Source organism: Silene latifolia, chromosome 8 (genome assembly GCF_048544455.1).
Source record: "Silene latifolia isolate original U9 population chromosome 8, ASM4854445v1, whole genome shotgun sequence".
Lineage (NCBI taxonomy): Eukaryota > Viridiplantae > Streptophyta > Magnoliopsida > Caryophyllales > Caryophyllaceae > Silene > Silene latifolia.
Genome location: NC_133533.1, coordinates 113,439,596 through 113,460,460, shown reverse-complemented (window position 1 = coordinate 113,460,460; position 20,865 = coordinate 113,439,596). Strand labels below are relative to the sequence as shown.

Below are 20,865 nucleotides of genomic sequence, written 5' to 3'. Positions count from 1 at the left end.
ACTCTGATGCGGAGGGATCTCCCCTCATCCGTAAGAGGAAAAAGACAGCCTCTACCGCTGGCGAGGAAGTGCCTCCTCCGGCCAAGAAGGCCAAGCATGGTACCTATCTATCCTGTGGCTCAAATTTAGCCAGGCTTTCTGATATGTCGATACACGTTGATACTGATGTTTTTATTAAATTTTTGTAGACCAGCCGCTGTCGGCTTTCGCTCTCGTTGGGCAGCAGGTGGAGGGGACCTCTGCGCAGGTTGGTGATCAAGGCGCCACTGTCAACCCTTCATCCCAGAAGGCTTCCCTCTCCCAGCCGCAGGCTGGTGGTCAAAGTGTCACCACCGTCCCTTCATCCCAGAAGGCTTCCGTCTCCCAGCTTATAGAGGAAGGCACGAAGCTGATTAGGGAGCTGGCGAGGTGGAACGTGGTTACCGGTGCTCGTCTCATGGAGCAGGAGAAGGCCGTGGCTCGAGCTGTTTATGAGCGTAATGCCACTAAGCAGGTGGCTGCGTCGGCGAAGCTGGATCTCCTCAATGAGCAGAAGCTTAGGGGAGATGCTGAGAAGGCGCTCTTGGCTGAGAGAAAACTCAGGGAGGACGCTGAAAAGGAGGTCCTTGCTGAGAGAGCCAAGGCCGAGGCTGCGGCAGCCGAAGCTGCGAAGCTGCTGGAGAAGTGTAACCTTGTTCAGGGGCGTGTCGACCTCTATCTCCAGCAGAGGAACGAATCCAAGGGCCTGTTTAAGGCCCAGGCGGAGGTGATTCGGGGCAAAGAGGCCATCATCAAGCAGAAGGAGGAGGACATTGAGATGCTCCAAACCGTCATGCTCCCCAATCTGTGCGCTGAATTCCGAGACTTGGCCGAAGGAGCTGCTAGGGAAGTGATCGGGGAGCTTTTCCCTCTTGATGGTTCCTTTCCGTGGGGCAAATTTGACGAGCTGCTTGACGACAAGCTCGAGGCTAAGGAGAAAGCCGTGGCGGAGAAGGCCAAGGAGGCGGTGAGAGCGAAGATGGAGAAGGAGGCGGCCGCGGAGAAAGCTGCTCTTGCTGAGAAGGCTAAGGCGGCCAAGGAGGAAGCTGAGAGAATGAGGGCGGCTGATGACGCCGAGGCCAAAGCTGAGGCTGCTAGGAAAGCTGCTGGGTTGCCTATTGAAGAAGATGCGGCTACCGCTGCCGATGGTGAGCAGTGACAGGCATAGGGAGGCGGGCGGTCGTCACCAGGCTCACCCGGCGTCTCAGATAGCTTCAGCTCCTCACACAATACCATGGGCTGCTTGATGAGAACAAGTTTACAGCAGATCTGCTTCAGCTCCTCACATACTACCATGTGCTGCTTGATGAGAACAAGTTTACAGCAGATCTGCTTCAGCTGTCCGGGAGCCAATTATTAAGCCCTTCCTCTCTGCCATCCTTTGGCGCTTCAAATGACACTTGTAATTTTTGCTTTTCTTTCCTTGTATTTTGTACAACTTTGGTAGGTTGTGTTTTGGTTTATCCCAATGGGGACGGCCGTCGTCTGTATTCTTTTCACCTGTAACCTGTCATTATTAATAAGAGTTCGTTTCTTTTGCCTTTGGCATGGCCGAGGTCTTTACCCTTTTTCCTTTACTTGCGTTTTTGAGCGTCTCAACTGTATTCAGTGTTTCCACCTTGCCTCTGGCTTGGCCGAGGTCTTTTCTCATTTTTGTCCGAGTTGTTTTCTTACGTTATTAATTGAACGCCTCTTTTTGTTTCCGCTTCGGCTTGGCCGAGGCAGTTCTAGAGTGTGTATCTCAACTGTGTCTAACGCTTCTAAGGTATTTTGGTTGATTTATCAACTGCGCTGGCCGCGTCTGTCGCGGTGTCTGCTTTCTGATGGAGACTGCCGCTCTTGTCGGTACGACAGTATGAGTCGGCGTCTGTTTCTGGATAGCGTGTTACGCGGCGTCTACCACTTTAAGTGACTGCCGAAGCGTCTACTATTTGGGGTGGCTGCCACGGCGCTACATTTCTTCATGGAGACCACCGCTCTTGTCTATGACAGTGTGAGCCGGCATCTGTTCCTGGATAGCGTGTTACGCGGCGTCTACCACTTTAAGTGACTGCCGAAGCGTCTACTATTTGGGGTGATCGCCACAGCGCTACATTTCTTCATGGAGACCACCGCTCTTGTCTATGACAAAGTGTGAGCCAAGCATCATTCTGGATAGCGTGTTACGCGGCGTCTACCACTTTAAGTGACTGCCGAAGCGTCTACTATTTGGGGTGACTGCCACAGCGCTTATTTCTTCATAACGACTGCCGCTCTTGTCGAATCGACAGTGTGAGACGGCGTCGACCTCTTTCTTCATAACGACTGCCGCTCTTGTCGAATCGGCGAGTGTGGCCGCGTCGGCCTCTTTCTTCATAACGATCGCCGCTCTTGTCGAATCGACGGTGTGAGCGGCGTCGGCCTCTTTCTTCATAACGACTGCCGCTCTTGTCGAATCGACAGTGTGAGCCGGCGTCGGCCTCTTTCTTCATCACGACTGCCGCTCTTGTCGAATCGACAGTGTGAGCCGGCGTCGGCCTCTTTCTTCATCACGACTGCCGCTCTTGTCGAATCGACAGTGTGAGCCGGCGTCGGCCTCTTTCTTCATAACGACTGCCGCTCTTGTCGGTATGACAATGTGAGACGGCGTCGACCTCTTTCTTCATAACGACTGCCGCTCTTGTCGAATCGACAGTGTGAGCCGGCGTCGGCTTCTTGCTAGTGATTATGGGAAAAAGAACGTTTTGTTGGGAGACTTGGCCGATTTTTACATTAGATATAAAAAATGCGTCGGGGTGTCCACAGCCATTTTGGACACCTCCGCCGCTACACAAGGTCAACTAGTTCCCTAATGCCTTTTCAGTGGCGCTCCTTCCCTGTCAGCCGTCGGTCGCGTCCATGAGGTCGCCCTCCTGTTGTAAGGATGAGCTTTTCCCCCTCTCTGATTGCTTTGCCACTTTGAGGGATTGCATGTTGCATCCTCTGGCAGATACCTGAACGTTGACCACCTCGTCCTTCTCGTCCTTGGAGACGAGTTTATGCGCTTCCCCCCGGTCCGAGATATACATCAGTGTCAGGGCCCGGATGGACATTACTGCGTCGGCCTCACTCAGAGTGACTCGGCCTATGAGGACGTTGTAGGCGGACGAGCCGTCAATGACGACGAACTCAGCTAGGACATTCTTAGCCGCACTCCCCTCGCCGAGCATCACTTTGGCGGTTTGATTGAACCTGGGGTACCAGGCCACCCCGGAGAGAAGCCGTGCACGGTGGATTGGTGCGGGGCTCAAGTCCTTCACTTTCAGGCCGAGGCTAAGGAAGCACTCCCTGAACATGATGTTCGTGTAGGCGCCTGTGTCAATCAGGCACCTCTTCACCAGGTGGTTGGATATGTCCAAGTTGACTACGAGTGGGTCGCTGTGAGGGGCGATGACTCCCTCGTAGTCCTTCCTCCCAATAGTCATATCGGGAATGTCGGGGGCGATCGCCGTGTTGGGCACAAAGTTGATGGCCTGATACAGCTCGTTTAGGTGCCGTTTGTGCCCATGAGCTGACCCGCCGTTCTCGTTTCCCGATGACCACATGGATCACTCCTATCCGTTGAAAAACGGATTTCTTATCGAGCCGTGGCGTCGGTCTTCGGCCTTTGGCCACATACTTGTCGAGGCTTCCTTCCGGATTAGCTCTTCAATGACATTCTTCGATGCCGGCAGTTGTCGGTGAGGTGGCGGTGCAACCGTGGTACTCGCAAGATCGCTCGTGTCACCGTCTCCTTTTGGCTTGGGAGGCCGTTCCCACTTCTGGCCCTCGTTTCTGCTCAGGGCGAAGACCTCGGCGGCCGATGCGACCAGAGGGGTTTTATCATGGTAATGCCTTTGGTAAAACGTTCCCGAACTCCCCCCAGCGCCCGTCGAGTCCCGCTCCCGGGCAGATCTATCGACCGTGACCTACATCGTCACGGCGTTTCTCATCGACCGTGACCCGTTATTGTCACGGCGTCGTCTCTCATCCGGTTGTCATCCCGGCGGCTTTTCTTTTCGAGGGCTCGGCCTCGCGGGGCCTACCCATGTCTTGTGATAGTCTTCCACCTTGATGGCCTGGTCGGCCATCTTCCTAGCGGCGTCTAGGCCCAAACCCCGTATTGATGATGAGCTCGTCTTTCAAGTTTCCGTCGGGAGGCCTTTCATCGTCTGAAAGCCGCCAGTTCGGGGTTGATCTCCCGAATCTGCTGAACCTTGCCGTCGAACCTCTTTACATAGCTTCGTAGAGACTCGCCCTCCTCCTGTTTGATCGTTAGGAGGTCCGACGTCTCCACGGCCTTTCTTTTGTTGCAAGAGTATTGGGCTACGAAGGCGTCCCTTAGGTCGGCGAAACAATCTATCGAGCCGTCGGGAAGCCCCTTGTACCAACTTTGAGCCAACCCATGCAGAGTTGTTGGGAAGACTCGGCACCAGACCTCATCGGGCTGCTCCCATACCGACATGTAAGACTCAAAAGCCTCGGCATGGTCGGTTGGATCACTATCCCCTTTGTATGTGATTGCCGGCAACTTCAGCTTAGTCGGCACGGCGGTGTCAAGGACGTAAGTACTGAGGGGCTGTCTGACCACGTGTCGAATGACACGCGGCGATCGGCTCCTCGCATTCCTAGTCCGGCTCCTCTCCTCGTAGCGGGAGGGACTCCTCCTTCGACTCGGGCTTCTTCTCCGACTCTCCTGAGTCGGACTTCTATGGTTCCTCCGGGGTGTGCCTCGTCGGTGCTGTGGCGATGATGTCCTCTCTCGAGTGCGAGAAGGACTTATGTTTACCACGACCACTTTGGGGTCCTCTGCTGGAGGGCCGGCTTCTCCCAGTGCTTCGTTCAAGTTTCTCGGAGTCACGTTTTGGGCCCTGGTTTCCTGGACGGTTTCCGCCGCTCCTGTCGGCGTGACGATGTTGTTTGGCGTGCTCCCAATGAGGTCCGGGAGCACCTTCGGTTTGCTACGTCAACCACCTGTCCCATGATGGTGACCTGGTTGGCGGGCGACGGCGTGTCTGGTATTATCGGCATACCGAATTCCGGTTGGATTACTCCACCGGTGGAGGGCTGCACAACTCCAGAATGGTGGAAAGTATCATCTTGGCAGAGTGCGGTTTCGTCGGTCACTACAACCTGTTGTTTCGACATCTTCTTAGCTTTTTGGGTGGGTTTTTTGTGTTTTTGTTTTTGTTGTTTTGGGAATGAATGTGACTAGCTTCTAGTGTCTTTCCCCACAGACGGCGCCAATTGTTCCGGGTTTAATTCCAGAGCAGATATTTGTTACCACTCGTGGCTCGTAGAATGATGTCCTTGCTTGAATCCTCCTTGCGGTCTCCTGAAACGATGAACAAACTGAGGGCTCGGCTTTGGCCGAGCGTACTCACTCCGACGCTCAAGTCAGTAAACTTAGAGAGAAGTTGTTATAACTTGGCTAAGAGTGTATTGTAGAGAGATAAGGAAGATATTACCAGATGAATAGTGGTTATTAGGTCAATTTTGTGAGTCCTTTCCTCAATGAAGGTTGAGGAGTATTTATAGACTTTCACCTTTTGTCACGTAGTGGCCAAGTGGCCAAGTGGCTAGCAGGTGGAAAGACCGTTCTACCCTCGGCCGATGGACCTATGGCAGGCTGGCCGAGGGGTCTTGGATATGAGTACGCGGATACGTGTCCCGGCTGGCTAGTTGTCTGGCCGAGACCCAGGTGACAGGCCGATGGATTGCATCGGCTAGGCTGTCTAAGTCGTTGACTTTGCTGTGGATACCTTTGACCTTGCTCAATATGTTGACCTGGTCATCGGTGCAGAATATGCCCCATCAGGTTTGATAGCCGTTGGCTTCAACTTACCTCCCTCATTCGAAAGGATGAGATAGGTTGGTCCTACCCTAGAGGATCAACCTAGTTTTCTTACCTAATCAAAAAAAAAAAAAAAAAAAAACTCTCTGAATATACTACTTCGTCCCGGTTAATAGTTTATGCATGTACAGATATGCTGTAATTAGATGAGAAATTGACTCGTATGTGATTATGGAATAGGGAGTATAATTGTAGATACCTCATTTCTGCACCTCCCGCAAACCACCTGGTGATGATTGGGCCGCATGTTTGATACGCGGAACGATTTGTGACAGTTCGTAAGATTATCGTCAAGTGATTGCTCAAATATTAATGTCTACCTCTTAGTTGTCATCTACGTCTTGATACGGTCGTTTTGGCAGTAATTAGAGTACATTCGGAGTCCGGATCAAAAACCGTCTCCATTTTCTGATAACTGTTAAATCCCGAGTCGGAATGTTCTGGAATGTTCCGGATATTCCTATTCCATATTTCACATGTTTTATCTTTTGGCAAATAATATCCCGCAATATTCATATTAAATATTAAGGAAGATCGGATTATTTCCGTCCTACCATAACTCAAACGCGGAAATCTTTCTTCAGCAGGAGGAAACCTCCTGGGAATAGACGCAGCAGGTGCTGCGCCTCTTCCAAGAGACGACGTGGGCTCGCCGCGCCTCTTCCCAGGCCCTTTTCTGCTTGTTTCTCGTATCTTTTTCATATCTTTCCGAGATTCACTTCCAAAGAGTCTCCGAAACCCTAATTCCTTCACGTGATTAGTATAAATAGGAGCCTTCGCTCCTCATATTTCTCACGCGAGTGTCCGCCCTTCTCTTCTCCCTTTGCATTCTAGACATTGTTCTTACTAATTGGCGCCTACGTGCTTGAACATTCGACCACGTAAGCTCGGATCCTTCCGGGTACCAGCCTCTCCGTTGCATGACCGACCAATTTGACCAACTACACCAATAATCAACTTAATTAATCAATCGTTTTCCTCTTACGAGGGCACTCTCTTTGCATTCGCGTCGAGCATCACTAATCGATATCTTAGTTCTTCTCGTTTCGTCAATATGTAAGTCTGAGGGTGTATAATCTCTCTTTTGTTTATTGTATCTTAATTATCGTATCACTCATGTAAGGTTTACGTCGAAAATACCATTAAAACCGATTTCTAAAACCGTCTTTAAAACCTCTTTTTACGGATTTTCAGTAGACAGACAGTCGAGAAAAGACGCAAAGAATCGCTGCGCCTCTTGAAGGAGCGCGATTCCGCTGCGCCTCTTCGTGAGGAGGCCGCCAGATTCGCTTCCTTTCTTCTTTCTTCGTCCTCTGTAATTCCGTCTTTGTTATTTGTTTTCATATGTTTGTTTGTTGATTCGTCATAATAGCTTACAATTCACATGTATATTGTATATAATTCATTCACACGTTTAATTCATCATTAAATCCGACCTTAAATCCCGAATAATTCATATTTGCGGGTTTTCGTCATTAAATTCAATTCCGGGTTGTAGAGATTCAATTCATCAATATTGAGTCTCTGGAATTCGTCATTGATACATTCTAACCTGTCTTTTGTCATATATTCATCATTAGTTCATCCATCGTATTTAACCTAAATAATTTGTTTAATTAGTTTAAATCATTCGTTCATGTAATTATTCCGTCCTATTCATGTTTTGCTGTTTTTATGACCCATTCACATGTTAAATAACCTGTTAATCAGTTTCATCCGAGTAAATAATTTAATCCATCATTAAATTTACCAATTGACATTAACGGCTTGCAATTACGGCTTTCGGCCCTGAATTGAGCCAAGGAGCAGAACGCGGCGTCTGTCTGCGCGCCTATTCAAAGGGACGCAGCTCTGCTGCGCCTGTTCCTGGCTGAGTTCTGTCCCTGAACTCCGTTTCTGCTTTGACTTAGTTTAATTAGTTTATGTATTAATTAACTAATATCCGTATTATCACCTTCTGCTTTGTTCGTCTATTCATTCTTTTTTCCTTTTTCTCAAATCATCCGTTTTAAAGGTATTTTCGACATAAATCGCCTATTCCAATGTAATTATTGTAATTTTCTATCATTGTAATCTTTATTGTTTTGTATCATTTGTATGCTTTCACATGTAAATGAGCATTAAATCCTACTTTGACATAATTGTATGCCTAACTAATTGTCAACCGACTTAGCCTAATTCTTCACATGTTAGGATTAAAACGTTGGATGTTGCATTGCATGCATATAACCGACGATATATCAAGTACAAATAACTTCCCTAATCATTAGTAGAGGCCGCTATCGAGGCGGGCGGGATTAGGTGTTCGATCAAAAGAGCTTCCTAATATGTACCCTCACCCCTTACTCCAGATCTCCGTGAGCACCCGTGTTCATTGGCATCCACGAGAGTCATTCTAGACATAGAATGCTAAGGGTAACGATTGCTTAGTGTTCATGTCACTACTTTGTGTCTTGACATGACACGAGGTATTCGAACGGCTCCAATTTCCCATAAAAATTGGTGGCGACTCCATACAAAATGCAAACGCTTGTTTCGTTTCTCACCAAGCGCCCCCGTGGGCGGCCCGCTGTCCACAATAATTTACTTGTAAACTATCATCTAGGGTAAGTTGGCAAAAATATTAAAAATCTAAACTTCAGCTAGAATCTTCGATTAATGGCAAACGTAATTTGTCCGACTCTCCGTTTAATTAAGATTATTGTTTTCTTACATCAAATGAAATTAGAACCAAGGAGTAACCGAGTAGTAATTAAGATGAATAAGTTGGTAACGGAGTACAAAATTAGGCTTAATTGAAAATTCTTTAAGGAAATTCATAGGAGATTAGGATCTAAGAGTCTAAGGCCCTGTTCTTTTGGACTGAAACTTATAGGATCGAATCGAATCGAATCGAACTTATAAGATCTCGAATCAATCGAATCGAACTTATAAGATCGAATCGAACTTATAGGATTCGAATCGAACTTATAGGATTCGAACTTAATCGAACTTATAAAGATTCGAACTTAACTTATAGGATCTCGAATCGAATCGAACCGAACTTATAGGATCGAATCGAACTTAAATTAAGTGACGTATAGGATCTCGAATCGAACTTATAGGATCTCGAATCGAACTTATAGGATTCGAATCGAATCGAAATTATAGGATTCGAATCGAATCGAACTTATATGATTCGAATCAACTTATAAGATCGAATCGAATCGAACTTATAGGATCTGAAGTTAACTTAAATTAAGTGACTTTAAGTCTAAAAGAACAGGGCCTAAGAGAATACATACACCGCTACTAGGATATGACATAAAATGAAATAATTTGTGCTTTTGACGTTTTGGTAAAAGGGATCGAGGAACAAAAGAAAAGCCAAAAAATGAGTATGGTTCAGTTAACGTTGTGGAAAATGCTGAAATAGCGCAGGGATTAAAACCAAGACATGCCTTGGATTTAGAATACAAAGAAGACCCATTGTAGGCCTCTGTCCTTACACCTTAACTTATTCAACCAATTTAATTAGTAGTGCTCTATCTCCAGGTGGTTTATGGCTCAGGTTTACTCTTGGAAGTCTTGCAAAACTAGTGAAATCACCAGATTAAATTAGTAGTTAGTGTGTGCAATTGTTGTATAATTCGATAAATGAAAAATTATTATTTTATGATAAATAATGACCATTGTTAGAAAATGAACATTTATTTATTAATAATATAAATTATGTTTAACTTTTAACACCAAATAATCACTTTTTTTGTAGTCGCACCATAGTACAATCATATAGTATAAGATGCACTTCACTACGGTAGAGAATTAGAGAGTGCAAAAAAAAAAAAAAAGTTGGCCTCTTGTAATTTCGTTTCACACTATTATTAAGTAATAGTTAATCTTTTTTATAATTTGTAACGTTGATCGTTGTAACTTACAATGATTTTAAAAATGAGGATGTATTATTATGAAAACTGAGCCATGACCATTAAATATAGAAAAATTCTTGGGTTTATAAATGTAAAGATAAATGCAAGGAGGATATTAGCCCTCCATTTCTTTTAAGAAATGGAGAGGATCTCTATTGGAATGAAAGCTACTTAATTGGCTGAGGAAGACATACTTATTGTCCTCCGGGAAGACCCAAGAATTTTTCTTAAAAACATTTTGTTCCGGGTGTAATTCCGAAGCAGAGTTGTGACCACGTGAGCTTGTAGAATGACGTCGTTGCTCGTCTCTTCCTTGTATTCTCTCCTGTAAAGATGAACAAACTGAGGGCTCGGCTTGGGGCCGAGCGTACTCACTCCGACGCTCAAGTCAGTAAACTTAGAGAGATAAGTTGTATGTTAACTTGGCAAAGTATATTGTAGAGAGATAAGGGAGTTTATACCAGATTATTGGATGGTTTTCAGTTATTCGATCATTTTCTCAATGAGAGATGTGGAGTATTTATAGACTTTCACCTTTTGTCACGTAGTGGCCAAATGGCCAAGTGGTCGTAGCAGGTGGAAAGACTGTCTTACCCTCGGCCGAGGGACCCATGGCAGGCCGGCAGGCCTGGTTGACTCCATGCCGAGGGGACTGGATGTGAGTATGCGAATATGCCTCTCGGCCGGCTAGTTGCCGAGCCGAGACCCAAGTGGCAGGCCGACAGGCTGTGTCGGTTAGGCCATTTTCCTTTGACTTGTTGTCTTTTAGCTTTGACCTTGGTCAATATGTTGACTCGGTCAGCGGGTGCAGAATATGCCCCATCAATTTGCCCCCAGCGTAGTCTATGACGTGGTATGGACTCCGATGCATGCTGAGCGTATTCTGCGCATGTTGAGCGTATTCTGCGCATGTTGAACTTCTTCCTCGGCTTGGTCCTGTTCAGGCCGTACCATATCCCCCCTCCACATTGTTGTGTAATGGACATCGAATGTGGAAAAGGAAATGGCGCTGGCCGAGACCAAGGTTGAGAGTGTCGTGTGCTTTTGATTGCCCCCGGCCGGTGCCGCCAAGCTTGGTTGATCAGCTGGCCGTTTGGCAAGTAGATACCAGGAAGTGTGTCAAAGAAGATTGGTAACTGTATGTCGATTGACATTCCGTGGCTGCATGCTTGACACGTGGCCTGGTGTTGATTGGTGGACGCTTCATGGACTTTGTTCTGATTGGTCCACTGAATGGGCTTTGCTCTATAAATAGAGCAGTATGCCCCTCATTTTGACCATCAAACTTCATTTTCTCAAAAAATTTCCTCTTTCTAGTTTTTTTCGAAGAGTTTTCTCTCTCTAGTTTCGAAGCGTTACTCGGCGTAACATTTTCCTTCAAGGTAACAACAAATTCTTCCCCAACTTTTTATTTGTTAAGTATTCAAATACAATGTGTGCTGCTGATGCTCCGCCTAGTACCTCATCCCCGGGGGGCGAACCGCCGCGTCCTGATGAACAGGAGCCACTGGTTGTCACCCCGGTAGGGTTCGGGGGTCGCAAGTCGTCTTCTCCTGAAATCGACGAGAAATATCTCGAAGATTTTGATGATGAGGAGGAGGAAAAGACCCAATCCGATGGTGAGAGGCCGCATTACTTGTGGCACGGCGAAGCCTGCTCGATAAACCCTGAACGCGTTTGGGCGAACAAGTTCGCTTCTGTCGCCGGGCCTGAACTTTTTGAAGATCACTACAACTTCGGCAGGGGGTATAGAATTATTGTCCATGTGGGTGATCAGGCAGTCTGTTGCCCTCCCGAAGGTTGCATCGGTGTGTACATTAGACATCTGGAGTATGGGCTCCGATTTCCTCTTAATGAACACGTCGCTGCCATAATCAAAGCTATGAATGTCGCCGTGGCACAACTGCATCCGTTGGCCATTAGGACGATCGTTGGCTTTGTATGGTTTTGTTTGTTTAAGGGGGAGGCCCCAACGGTGAACCTTTTTCGCCGGCTCCACCATCTTCGGCTGTCTACCCAAGGCGCCATGGGGTGGTACAGCGTACAGACCGAGCCGGGTTACGTGACCGTCTCGAAGCTGACATCCTACAAAGACTGGAAGGGGCGGTGGGTATACGTCGAGGTTCCGGAGGACTATCCATTGCCCCGGTCCTTCCAGCGCCGCGTCAATTTGCGGTGTGAGAGTCAGAGCCGCTTTGCCACGTCAGCCTCATACCGGCCCTCGGCCAGGGTGAGTAGGGTCGGTATGAGGCCCCTCTTTGCTTTTATGCTTCGATGTTTTAGCCTCGGTTTACTTCGTTCGCCTAACTCTTGCTTTGTTTCTTGCAGATCGGTTTGGCCATGATCTCTCTGTCTCCATCCTTCGCAAGTTAGGACTTGACCAGGACAGGAGAGTTGTTGAGCTGCACCCTAAGGCCGCATCGCGTGATCGTAGGTTGGCCCCGCACGAACTGATGGAGCAGGCGTTGAAGGCGATGGACGTGGGGGCGACTCAGGCAGAGATTGGCGGTAACATGCCGCGCCGGAGACCAAAAGCAACGCCTTCGGCGGCTACGACGTCAACTCCAACCCCCATAGTCCAAGAAGATAAGGAGGTCGTCAATGTTGACGAGGACCTCACCGTTCTGGAGGGTCCTCCTCCTTCAAACAAGAGGAAAGAAACAACGCCTGTTGCTGTTGTTACCAAGGCAGGGGAAAATAAGGGGTCAGCCGGCCCTCTACCCAAGAAGGCTAAGACTGGTACGGATCTAACCCATGGCTCGGATTTAGCAGGTTCCTTGTGCATTCCTGATGACAGGCTTTCTGATATGTCGATGAATGTTGACATGGACGCTTTGTCTGAGTTTTTTGTAGATCAGCCGTCGCCAGCTGTTGTTCTCATCGAACGGCAATTGGAGAAGCAGCCTGTGCAGACGGGCGATAAAAATGTCTCCGCCGACGCCTCATCCCAGAAGGCTTCCTGTGTTCAGCTCAAGGAGGACAGCATAAGGCTGGCCAAAAGGCTGGTGAAGTGGGCTGAAGTTGCCGGCACTCAACTTATCGAGCAAGAAAAGCTCGTGGCTCAAACTGCCCCTGAGCTCAAACGGCTTAAGCTTGATCTTGCCGCTTCCAAGGGGGAGGCCGGGAAGGCGAAGCTGGACTTCCTCGCTGAGCGAAAGCTTAGGGAGGATGCTGAGAAGGCGGTCCTGGCCGAGAGAGCTAAGGCTGAGTCCCTGTTGGCTGATGCCGCTAAGCTGCGGGGGGAGAGAGACAAATGTGAGGGCGGTTATAAGGCCATGGTTGAGCAGAGGGAGAAATGGAAGTCCCTCCATTTGGCCGAGGCGAAGGAGCACAAGGGCACAAAGGCTATCCTTGCTCAGAGGGAGAAGGACATTGAGGTGATGAAAACCGTCATCATCCCTGAAATGTGTGCCCGGTACCGGGACCAAGCTGAAGATGCCACAAGGGATGCAATTAAGGAGCTCCTTCCTGGAGGCACTTTTCCGTGGCAAGATTTTGACAAGCTTCTGGATGAGAAGGCGGCTGCTGCGGAGGAAAAGGCCGCGGCCGAGGCGAAGGCGACGAAGGCTGCTCAGGAAGCTGCTCAGAAAGCTGCGGCCAAGGCGGCCCATGATGTTAGGGTGAAGGAGGCTAGAGAGGAGGTTAAGAAGGCAAAGGCACGTGAAGCTGCCAAGTCATCCTCTACGCCGTCCACCGACGGTGATGCTACTGCTGCTGCCGGTGGGCAACAGGCATAGGGAGACGGGCGGTCGTCACCAGACTCACCTGGCATTTCGGACAGCTTCAGCTGTTCGGGGGCCAACTTTTGAGCCTTTCCTCCCTGCCATCCTTTTGGCGCTTCATGTCCTAATGTTGTAATCTTTTGTTGTTCCTTATTTTTTGTTAAACTTTGGTAGGTTGTGCTTAGGCTATCCCTATGGGGACGACCGTCGTCTTTATTTCGTCTCACCTGTAAACATTTTTAATGAAGTTTGTTTATTTGCCCTCGGCTTGGCCGAGGCTTTGATCTCATCCTCCATTCAGTTGTCTTCTTACGTTTTTAAACATATTGAGCGATTTTTCGTTTTTACCTTCGGCTTGGCCGAGGCAGTTAGATTGCGTATCTCAATTGTACTTAAACGTTTTCAACATGTTGGCATGTCGGTCTCTTCCTCCTCCACTCCCGGTCTTGCCGAGGCGGTCAGATTTGCGCTTCCCAACTGCTGTTGTAAACATGTTAGCATATCGATCGTTGTGTCCCCGTCGCTCCCGGCTTTGGCCGAGGTAATCGAGGTTACGGCTCGACTGCATTCGTATCTGTAGACATATTGATCGCTTCCTCTGCCACTCCCGGATTGGCCGAGGCGACTAGAATTGCGTCTCAACTGTACTTATACGTTCCTAAGCATGTTGGTCGCTTTCGCGAGTATCAACTGCATTGGGCATATTGGTCGCTTTCGCGAGTATCAACTGCATTTGGCGTGACTGCCCGGCTTTGGCCGTGGCGCCTACTTTGTAGTGACTGCCCGGCTTTGGCCGTGGCGTCTACTTTGGTACGACTACGGAGGGGACAAACATTTTGATGGAAAACTTGGATCATTCTTCATAAGATATAATCACGCGTTGGGGTGCCCACAACGGTCTCGGACACCTCCGCCGCTATACGAAGTATTTCCTAAGGTTGTCGGTGTTCCAATGGCTCATTAGAGGCACACCCTCCATGTCTGTCAGCCGGTATTCATCGGTTCGCCCTCCTGCTGCAAGGATGGGGTCTTCCCTTTCTCTGATTTCTTTGCCACTTTGAGGGATTGCATGTTGCACCCCCTGGCAGATACTTGGATATTGACTATTTCGTTTCTCTCGTCCTTTGAGACGAGCTTTTGTGCTTCCCCCCGGTCCGAGACGTACATTAATGTCAGGGCCCGGATGGACATCACTGCATCGGCCTCGCTCAAAGTGACCCGGCCTATGAGAACATTGTAGGCAGACGAACCATCGATAACCACGAACTCAGATAAAACATTTTTAGCCGCGGCCGCTTCGCCGAACATCACCGGCAGCCTGATTGACCCTAGAGGCACCAGGCCGGCCCTAGAGAAGCTGTATAGCGGGTTAGTGCAGGGGCTCAGGTCTCCAATCTTCAGACCGAGATTAAGAAAGCACTCCCTGAACATGATGTTCGTGTAGGCGCCTGTGTCAATCAGGCACCTCTTGACCAAGTGGTTGGCTATATCTAGGTGGACTACAAGCGGGTCGCTGTGCGGGGCAACGACTCCCTCGTAGTCTTTCTTTCCAATGGTTATATCGGGGATGGTGGAAGCGGGGATCGCTGTTTTGGGCACAAACTTGATGGCTTGGTATAACTCATTTAGGTGCCGTTTGTGCCCATTAGCTGACCCACCGTTCTCGTTTCCCCCGATGAAAACCTGGATTACTCCCATCCGTTGAAAAACGGATTTTCTATTCGCCCCGTCGGAGCTCGTTCCTGGGCCTACAGCTACATACTTGCTGAGGCTCCCCTTCCGGATTAGCTCTTCGATGGCGTTCCTCAGGTGTCGACAGTTGTCAGTTTTATGGCCGGTGTGGCCGTGGTACTCGCAGTACTGGCTCGTGTCACCGCCCCCCTCGCCTTGGGGGGCCTTGCCCACTTCTGTCCCTCATTCTTGCTTAGGGTAAAGACCTCGGCTATAGAGGCGACCAGGGGGGTGAGACTACTGTACCGCTTCTGGTAGTATGGTCCCGAACTCCCTCCGGCGCCTGCCGAGTTCTGTTTCCTATTAAATTTCACAGGCCGTGACCTATTCCCGTCACGGCGACCTTCATCTATGTTGTCCCGGCGGCTCTTCCTCTCTGGGTGCCCAGCTTCACTGTGGCCTACCCAGGTTTTGTGATAGTCTTCCACCTTTATGGCTCGGTCGGCCATCTTTCTGGCGGAGTCTAAGTTGAGATCTTCGCACTTGATCAGCTCGTTTTTGAAATCGCCTTTCGGGAGGCCTTTCATCAGTGCGAAGGCTGCCAGTTCGGTGTTCAGATCACGGATCTGCTGAACCTTGGCGTCGAATCTTTTTACGTAGCTCCGGAGGGACTCGTCCTCCCCCTGTCGGATAGTTAGGAGATCTGATGTCTCCATGGCCTTTCTCTTGTTGCAAGCATACTGGGCTATGAAGTTGTCTCTCAGGTCGGCATAACAGTATACCGAGCCATTGGGTAGCCCCTTGTACCAACTCTGAGCCATCCCATGCAGGGTCGTTGGGAAGACTCGACACCACACCTCATCAGGCTGCTACCATACCGACATGTACGACTCGAAAGCCTCGGCATGGTCGGTCGGGTCGCTATCCCCTTTGTACGATAAGGGCGGCAGCTTCAGTTTAGTCGGCACCGGGATCTCTAGGACATAGGTACTGAGGGGCTGTCTGACCACGTGTCGAATGACACTCGGCGATCGGCTCCTCGCAACCTTAGTCCGGCTTACCTCCCTCTGGCGGGAAGGGCTTCTTGTCCGACTTTGGTGAGTCGGACTTCTTTCATTCCTTCGGGGCGGGCCTCGTTGTTGCCGCGGCGACGCTGTCCTCCCGCGAGTGGGGGAAGGACTCAGGTCTGCCACTGGCATCACGGGCTCCGCTGGCGTTCTAGCTTGCCCAGCTCCTTGTATCGCTCCGGACAAGTTCTTCGGGATCACTCTATGGGCTCTGGTCACCTGTGGGTGCGCTGCCGTCACCGTCGTCGTGACATGGGTGACCGGCGTACTACCCATCAGGTCCAGGAATAGCTTTAATTTGGCCGCATCGACCACATATCCCATGACAGTGACTTGGTCGGTAGACAGCGGTGTTTCTGGCTCTTTTGCATCCCGTACGCCGTGTCAGCGACACGGCCGGTGGGGGACTGCCCGATCTCAGAATTACGGACTGTGTCATCCTGGTAGAATGCAGTTTCTTCACTCACAGTTTCTTGTTGCTTTGACATCTTCTTAGCTCGTTGAATGGTTTTTTTTTGTTTGGTAATGTAGTTGACTAGCTTTTAGTACGTGTATCCCCACAGACGGCATACATGTCGGTATGGAGGCAAATTGATGGGGCATATTCTGCACCCGTTGACCGAGTCAACATATTGACCAAGGTCAAAGCCAAAAGACAACAAGTCAAAGGAAAATGGCCTAACCGACACAGCCTGTCGGCCTGTCACTTGGGTCTCGGCTCGGCAACTAGCCGGCCGAGAAGCATATCCGCATACTCACATCCAGTCCCCTCGGCATGGAGTCAACCAGGCCTGCCGGCCTGCCATGGGTCCCTCGGCCGAGGGTAAGACAGTCTTTCCACCTGCTACGACCACTTGGCCACTACATGACAAAAGGTGAAAGTCTATAAATACTCCACATCTCTCATTGAGAAAATGATCGAATAACTGAAAACCATCCAATAATCTGGTATAAACTCCCTTATCTCTCTACAATATACTTTGCCAAGTTAACATACAACTTATCTCTCTAAGTTTACTGATTTGAGCGTCGGAGTGAGTACGCTCGGCCCCAAGCCGAGCCCTCAGTTTGTTCATCTTTACAGGAGAGAATACAAGGAAGAGACGAGCAACGACGTCATTCTACAAGCTCACGTGGTCACAACTATGCTTCGGAATTACACCCGGAACACATTTGCTGAAAAAACAAAAAGTAAAAAAATTAGTACAAAGACTTTGTTTAGAGCGTAGTAAAGTTAAATATATATCCGAAATTGATTTTTCTAATATTACGCAATGTCTAATTAAAAGCTCATAATAAAACCTGTGAATAATCAAATACTCCCTCCATTCAACTCCACTTTACATGTTTGCTTTATCACGTTTGCCAACGCGACTTTTACGCGGTAAATATCTTTAGTTACGTATTTGCAAAAATTATAAAAGTTAGATATTTTTAATGTACTCTTAAAGACGAATCAAATAAGATCCCACATGAATATATTTTAACTTATGTATCGAGAGAAAATTAAAGTTAAATGTCCGCTTGTAAATAGTGTGCAAAAAAGAAACATGCAAAGTGGAATTGAATGGAGGGAGTATTGGTCTCCCACGTTAGAGAAAGAAAATATGTACGAATCTAACAAAATCATCAACCCATTAAGTATTTAATCTATCACCCTAAGATGATTTGTTACCAAAATTTAGCAAACTCAAATAATCAACCACCAAGCCAACATACGCATATTATTGCACATAAAGGTGGCAACCGGCCGGCCAGTCTGGTCGGGTTTGACCCTGTCGAGTCATGTCAGGTCAGGCTACCCTTTCGGGACGAACCGTTATTTGGTCGGACCATTTCAAGTCAATTTATGTACCGGGACGAGTCTAGGTTGAATCCTTGTCGGCTTAGATTGGGTTTATTGGGCCGGGTTAAGTATGCCAGTTCTATACACATACATTATTGAACAGTTAGTCTTGCTGAAGACGGATCGGAGCAAGTGACGGGTAATGCCACTCACAAAACGGATAGGGGGGACAAGGTGGGGGCACCCCCATGTGCTTCCCTCTCTCCTCTATTTGGGTCATTTGTGAGAGGAAATGGTATCCGTCACTTCAAAGTGACGGATACATGCCGTCTTCAATGGGATTTTGTGATTATTGAATACTTCCTCCATTCAACTCCACCCTACCAATTTCTATTTTATACACTATTCACAACTAAACATTCATTTTCAATTTTCTCTCAATACGTTAGTGATAATATATTCATTTGAGATCTTGTTTGATTCGTCTTTACGAGTATATTAAAAATTTCTAAATTTTATAATTTTTGCAAATACGTAGCTAACGATATTTAACGCGTAAAACATACGTTGACAAACGTGAAAAAACAAAGTGGTAGAGTGAAGTTGAATGGAGGAAGTATCATACTTTTTCCCGTCCATATAACAAAATATCTTCACGTCTAAAATGTCAATGGTAAGACCATGTATGCAGTATGTAACCCCATTCCCAAAGACTTGCTCAAATCTGGTAGTATTTCCTTTTCCATAGCAAACCAAATCTGTGGAAAACTATCTTCTACGGCAGTGTCAATCACACTGTCAGTCCCATTTAAAAAGGGTAAAAACAAAGGCCCAAAATTAAATGAAAGAAAAAAGACATTGTCTGCACCAAAACGATGTGTTTAGGGGACAACCTTCGTTAGTGGGTCGGCTCCAAACCTGACATTGATACGGACACTTTGTAACCACTGTTTCCCTCTCATTTTACCCTTCTTGTCTTCCTGTCCCCACTCTTTCTTTTTTTCCTTTTACTTTTTCACTTTTTTATTTATATATAAATAAATATCAAGCAGCCAAACAAAACACTATAAATTGATTAAAAAAAAGCTTCAATCTTTGATAATTTTGTGCAATTTTAGCATCTGGGTAATTCTTGAATTTAAGAAATATTATGAAATGGAGCTTGAATTAGGTCTTTCTATGTCTAATTACAATCGTGTTCCTCATAAAATATCGAGTTTTAAAGAATTGGATCTTATTAGCTATGTTAATAATTGCGAGGCGAAGCAAGATGATTTAAGTAGTTTATCTTGCGAAAGTAGCTCTGTTAATCATGGTGATTATGATCAAGAAGAAATGAATTATGGTTTATGCAAGAAAAAGAGGAGGTTTTTTGAAGCTGAAAATTCTGAATTTTGTCATCATCAGTCTAAAACTCTTAGTCTTTTGTTTTGGGATAAGCAACCTAATGAAGATGATAACATACCAATTAGCTTTTGCAATTCTCAAACTCAAGTTATCACCAAGTATTCTTTCTCTCTCTCTCTCTTACTCTGTTTTTGCAATTACTCGATATTTAATTAGTATGAAACCGTCTTACATAAAACTAACTAGCTAGGTAAATTATACGGAGTAGGATTATTTTATGAAGTTTATGCTTATTAAATGTTGGAATTTTATGTGTAGAAATGAGGGTGATGATATTGTGGGCTGGCCACCGATAAAGACCTATAGAAAGAGGCAGAATTATGGTCGGAACATGCCAATGGTGGAGAATGGTGGATGTTGCGGTGGTTCAGGGTCGTTGTATGTGAAGGTGCAAATGGAAGGGTGTTTCATAACAAGGAAGATTAACTTGAGGTTGTATCACTCTTGTGACACTCTTACTTTAAGCTTGCTTCACATGTTTGGGAAAGGTAAATTTTAATTATTACCCCACTTACCAAAAATAGACGTAATGTACCCACACACTATCACAAATTCTTGTTTGAGACCGTTATATGTATATCTTTTAATATAGGCGAAGATCGTATGGATGATTACAAGCTCACCTACCAAGACGGGGAGGGTAATTGGCTGCTTGTTGCAGATAATGTACCATGGAGGTAAAAATATGTTTAATTTTACCTTGACAAAAAAAAAGATGATGATGATCATTTAAAATCATGTCATAAGCAATTAGGCATTATACAAATTCTCATACAAAACCGTTATGACATGTAAATTAAAGATTGTTATTGTAACCGATTCAACTCCGACCCGAGTTAATTTTGTGGCAATTTTACTTATTTAACTTCCTAATTCGAATCAATTATATACATGCAGGACGTTAATCCAGACCATTCGACGCTTGAAGATGGTGAGAAAGGATTGTTGATTGAAGATAATTCCGTAATTGGAAGCAAATAGAAGCGCCTATAAATTATACGAATTGAAGTATTCCTATGTCTTCAATGTAGAAGTACTCCGTAATATATACCACTTGATTCGGCAGTTAATTACAGACCACATCATTGTACGTAATCTTCAATATCAATAGCTGCTCATTTTGGCTGCTCGATCGTCTAATATTGTAATGCAAATTATTAATCTAATTACCATCACACTCGTTGGTTATTTATCTTATCGTGTCTCGTACTAAGTACTTGCTGTTTACTCCCGTTGGGGAAAATGAACGAATAATTTAGTTTAAATTTTTCGATGTTTTATCCTATGTTGCTCTGTGCTATTGCTAATTACCCCTTTCGGATTTTGATGTTTTGCACTTACTGGTCCTACACGTACATATTTAAGGGTAATTTTTAAAAAAGTATTCATTCAATAATATCACTTAAATGATCTTGATCTTAGGCGAAAATCATCT

General features: G+C 46.8%; 1 protein-coding gene across 1 annotated transcript; it reads left to right on the top strand.

Annotated features, from left to right (window-relative positions):
* The first annotated feature begins 19,091 nt into the window (after positions 1–19,091).
* LOC141595885 (auxin-responsive protein IAA28-like) lies at positions 19,092–20,622 on the top strand. Its single transcript, XM_074415834.1, has 4 exons — positions 19,092–19,528; positions 19,689–19,918; positions 20,023–20,107; positions 20,328–20,622. Exons 1-4 carry the CDS (start codon positions 19,179–19,181, stop codon positions 20,377–20,379), a joined length of 717 nt encoding a protein of 238 aa, XP_074271935.1. The 5' UTR covers positions 19,092–19,178; the 3' UTR covers positions 20,380–20,622.
* The last annotated feature ends 243 nt before the right edge of the window (positions 20,623–20,865 follow it).

Bases quoted from the DNA above. Each gene is read 5' to 3' on its own strand.
- LOC141595885 (XM_074415834.1), top strand. From the start codon at position 19,179: ATGGAGCTTGAATTAGGTCTTTCTATGTCTAATTACAATCGTGTTCCT. The intron at 19,919-20,022 runs GTAAATTTTAAT...CTTTTAATATAG, and splicing joins GCTTCACATGTTTGGGAAAG to GCGAAGATCGTATGGATGAT. The intron at 20,108-20,327 runs GTAAAAATATGT...ATATACATGCAG, and splicing joins GCAGATAATGTACCATGGAG to GACGTTAATCCAGACCATTC.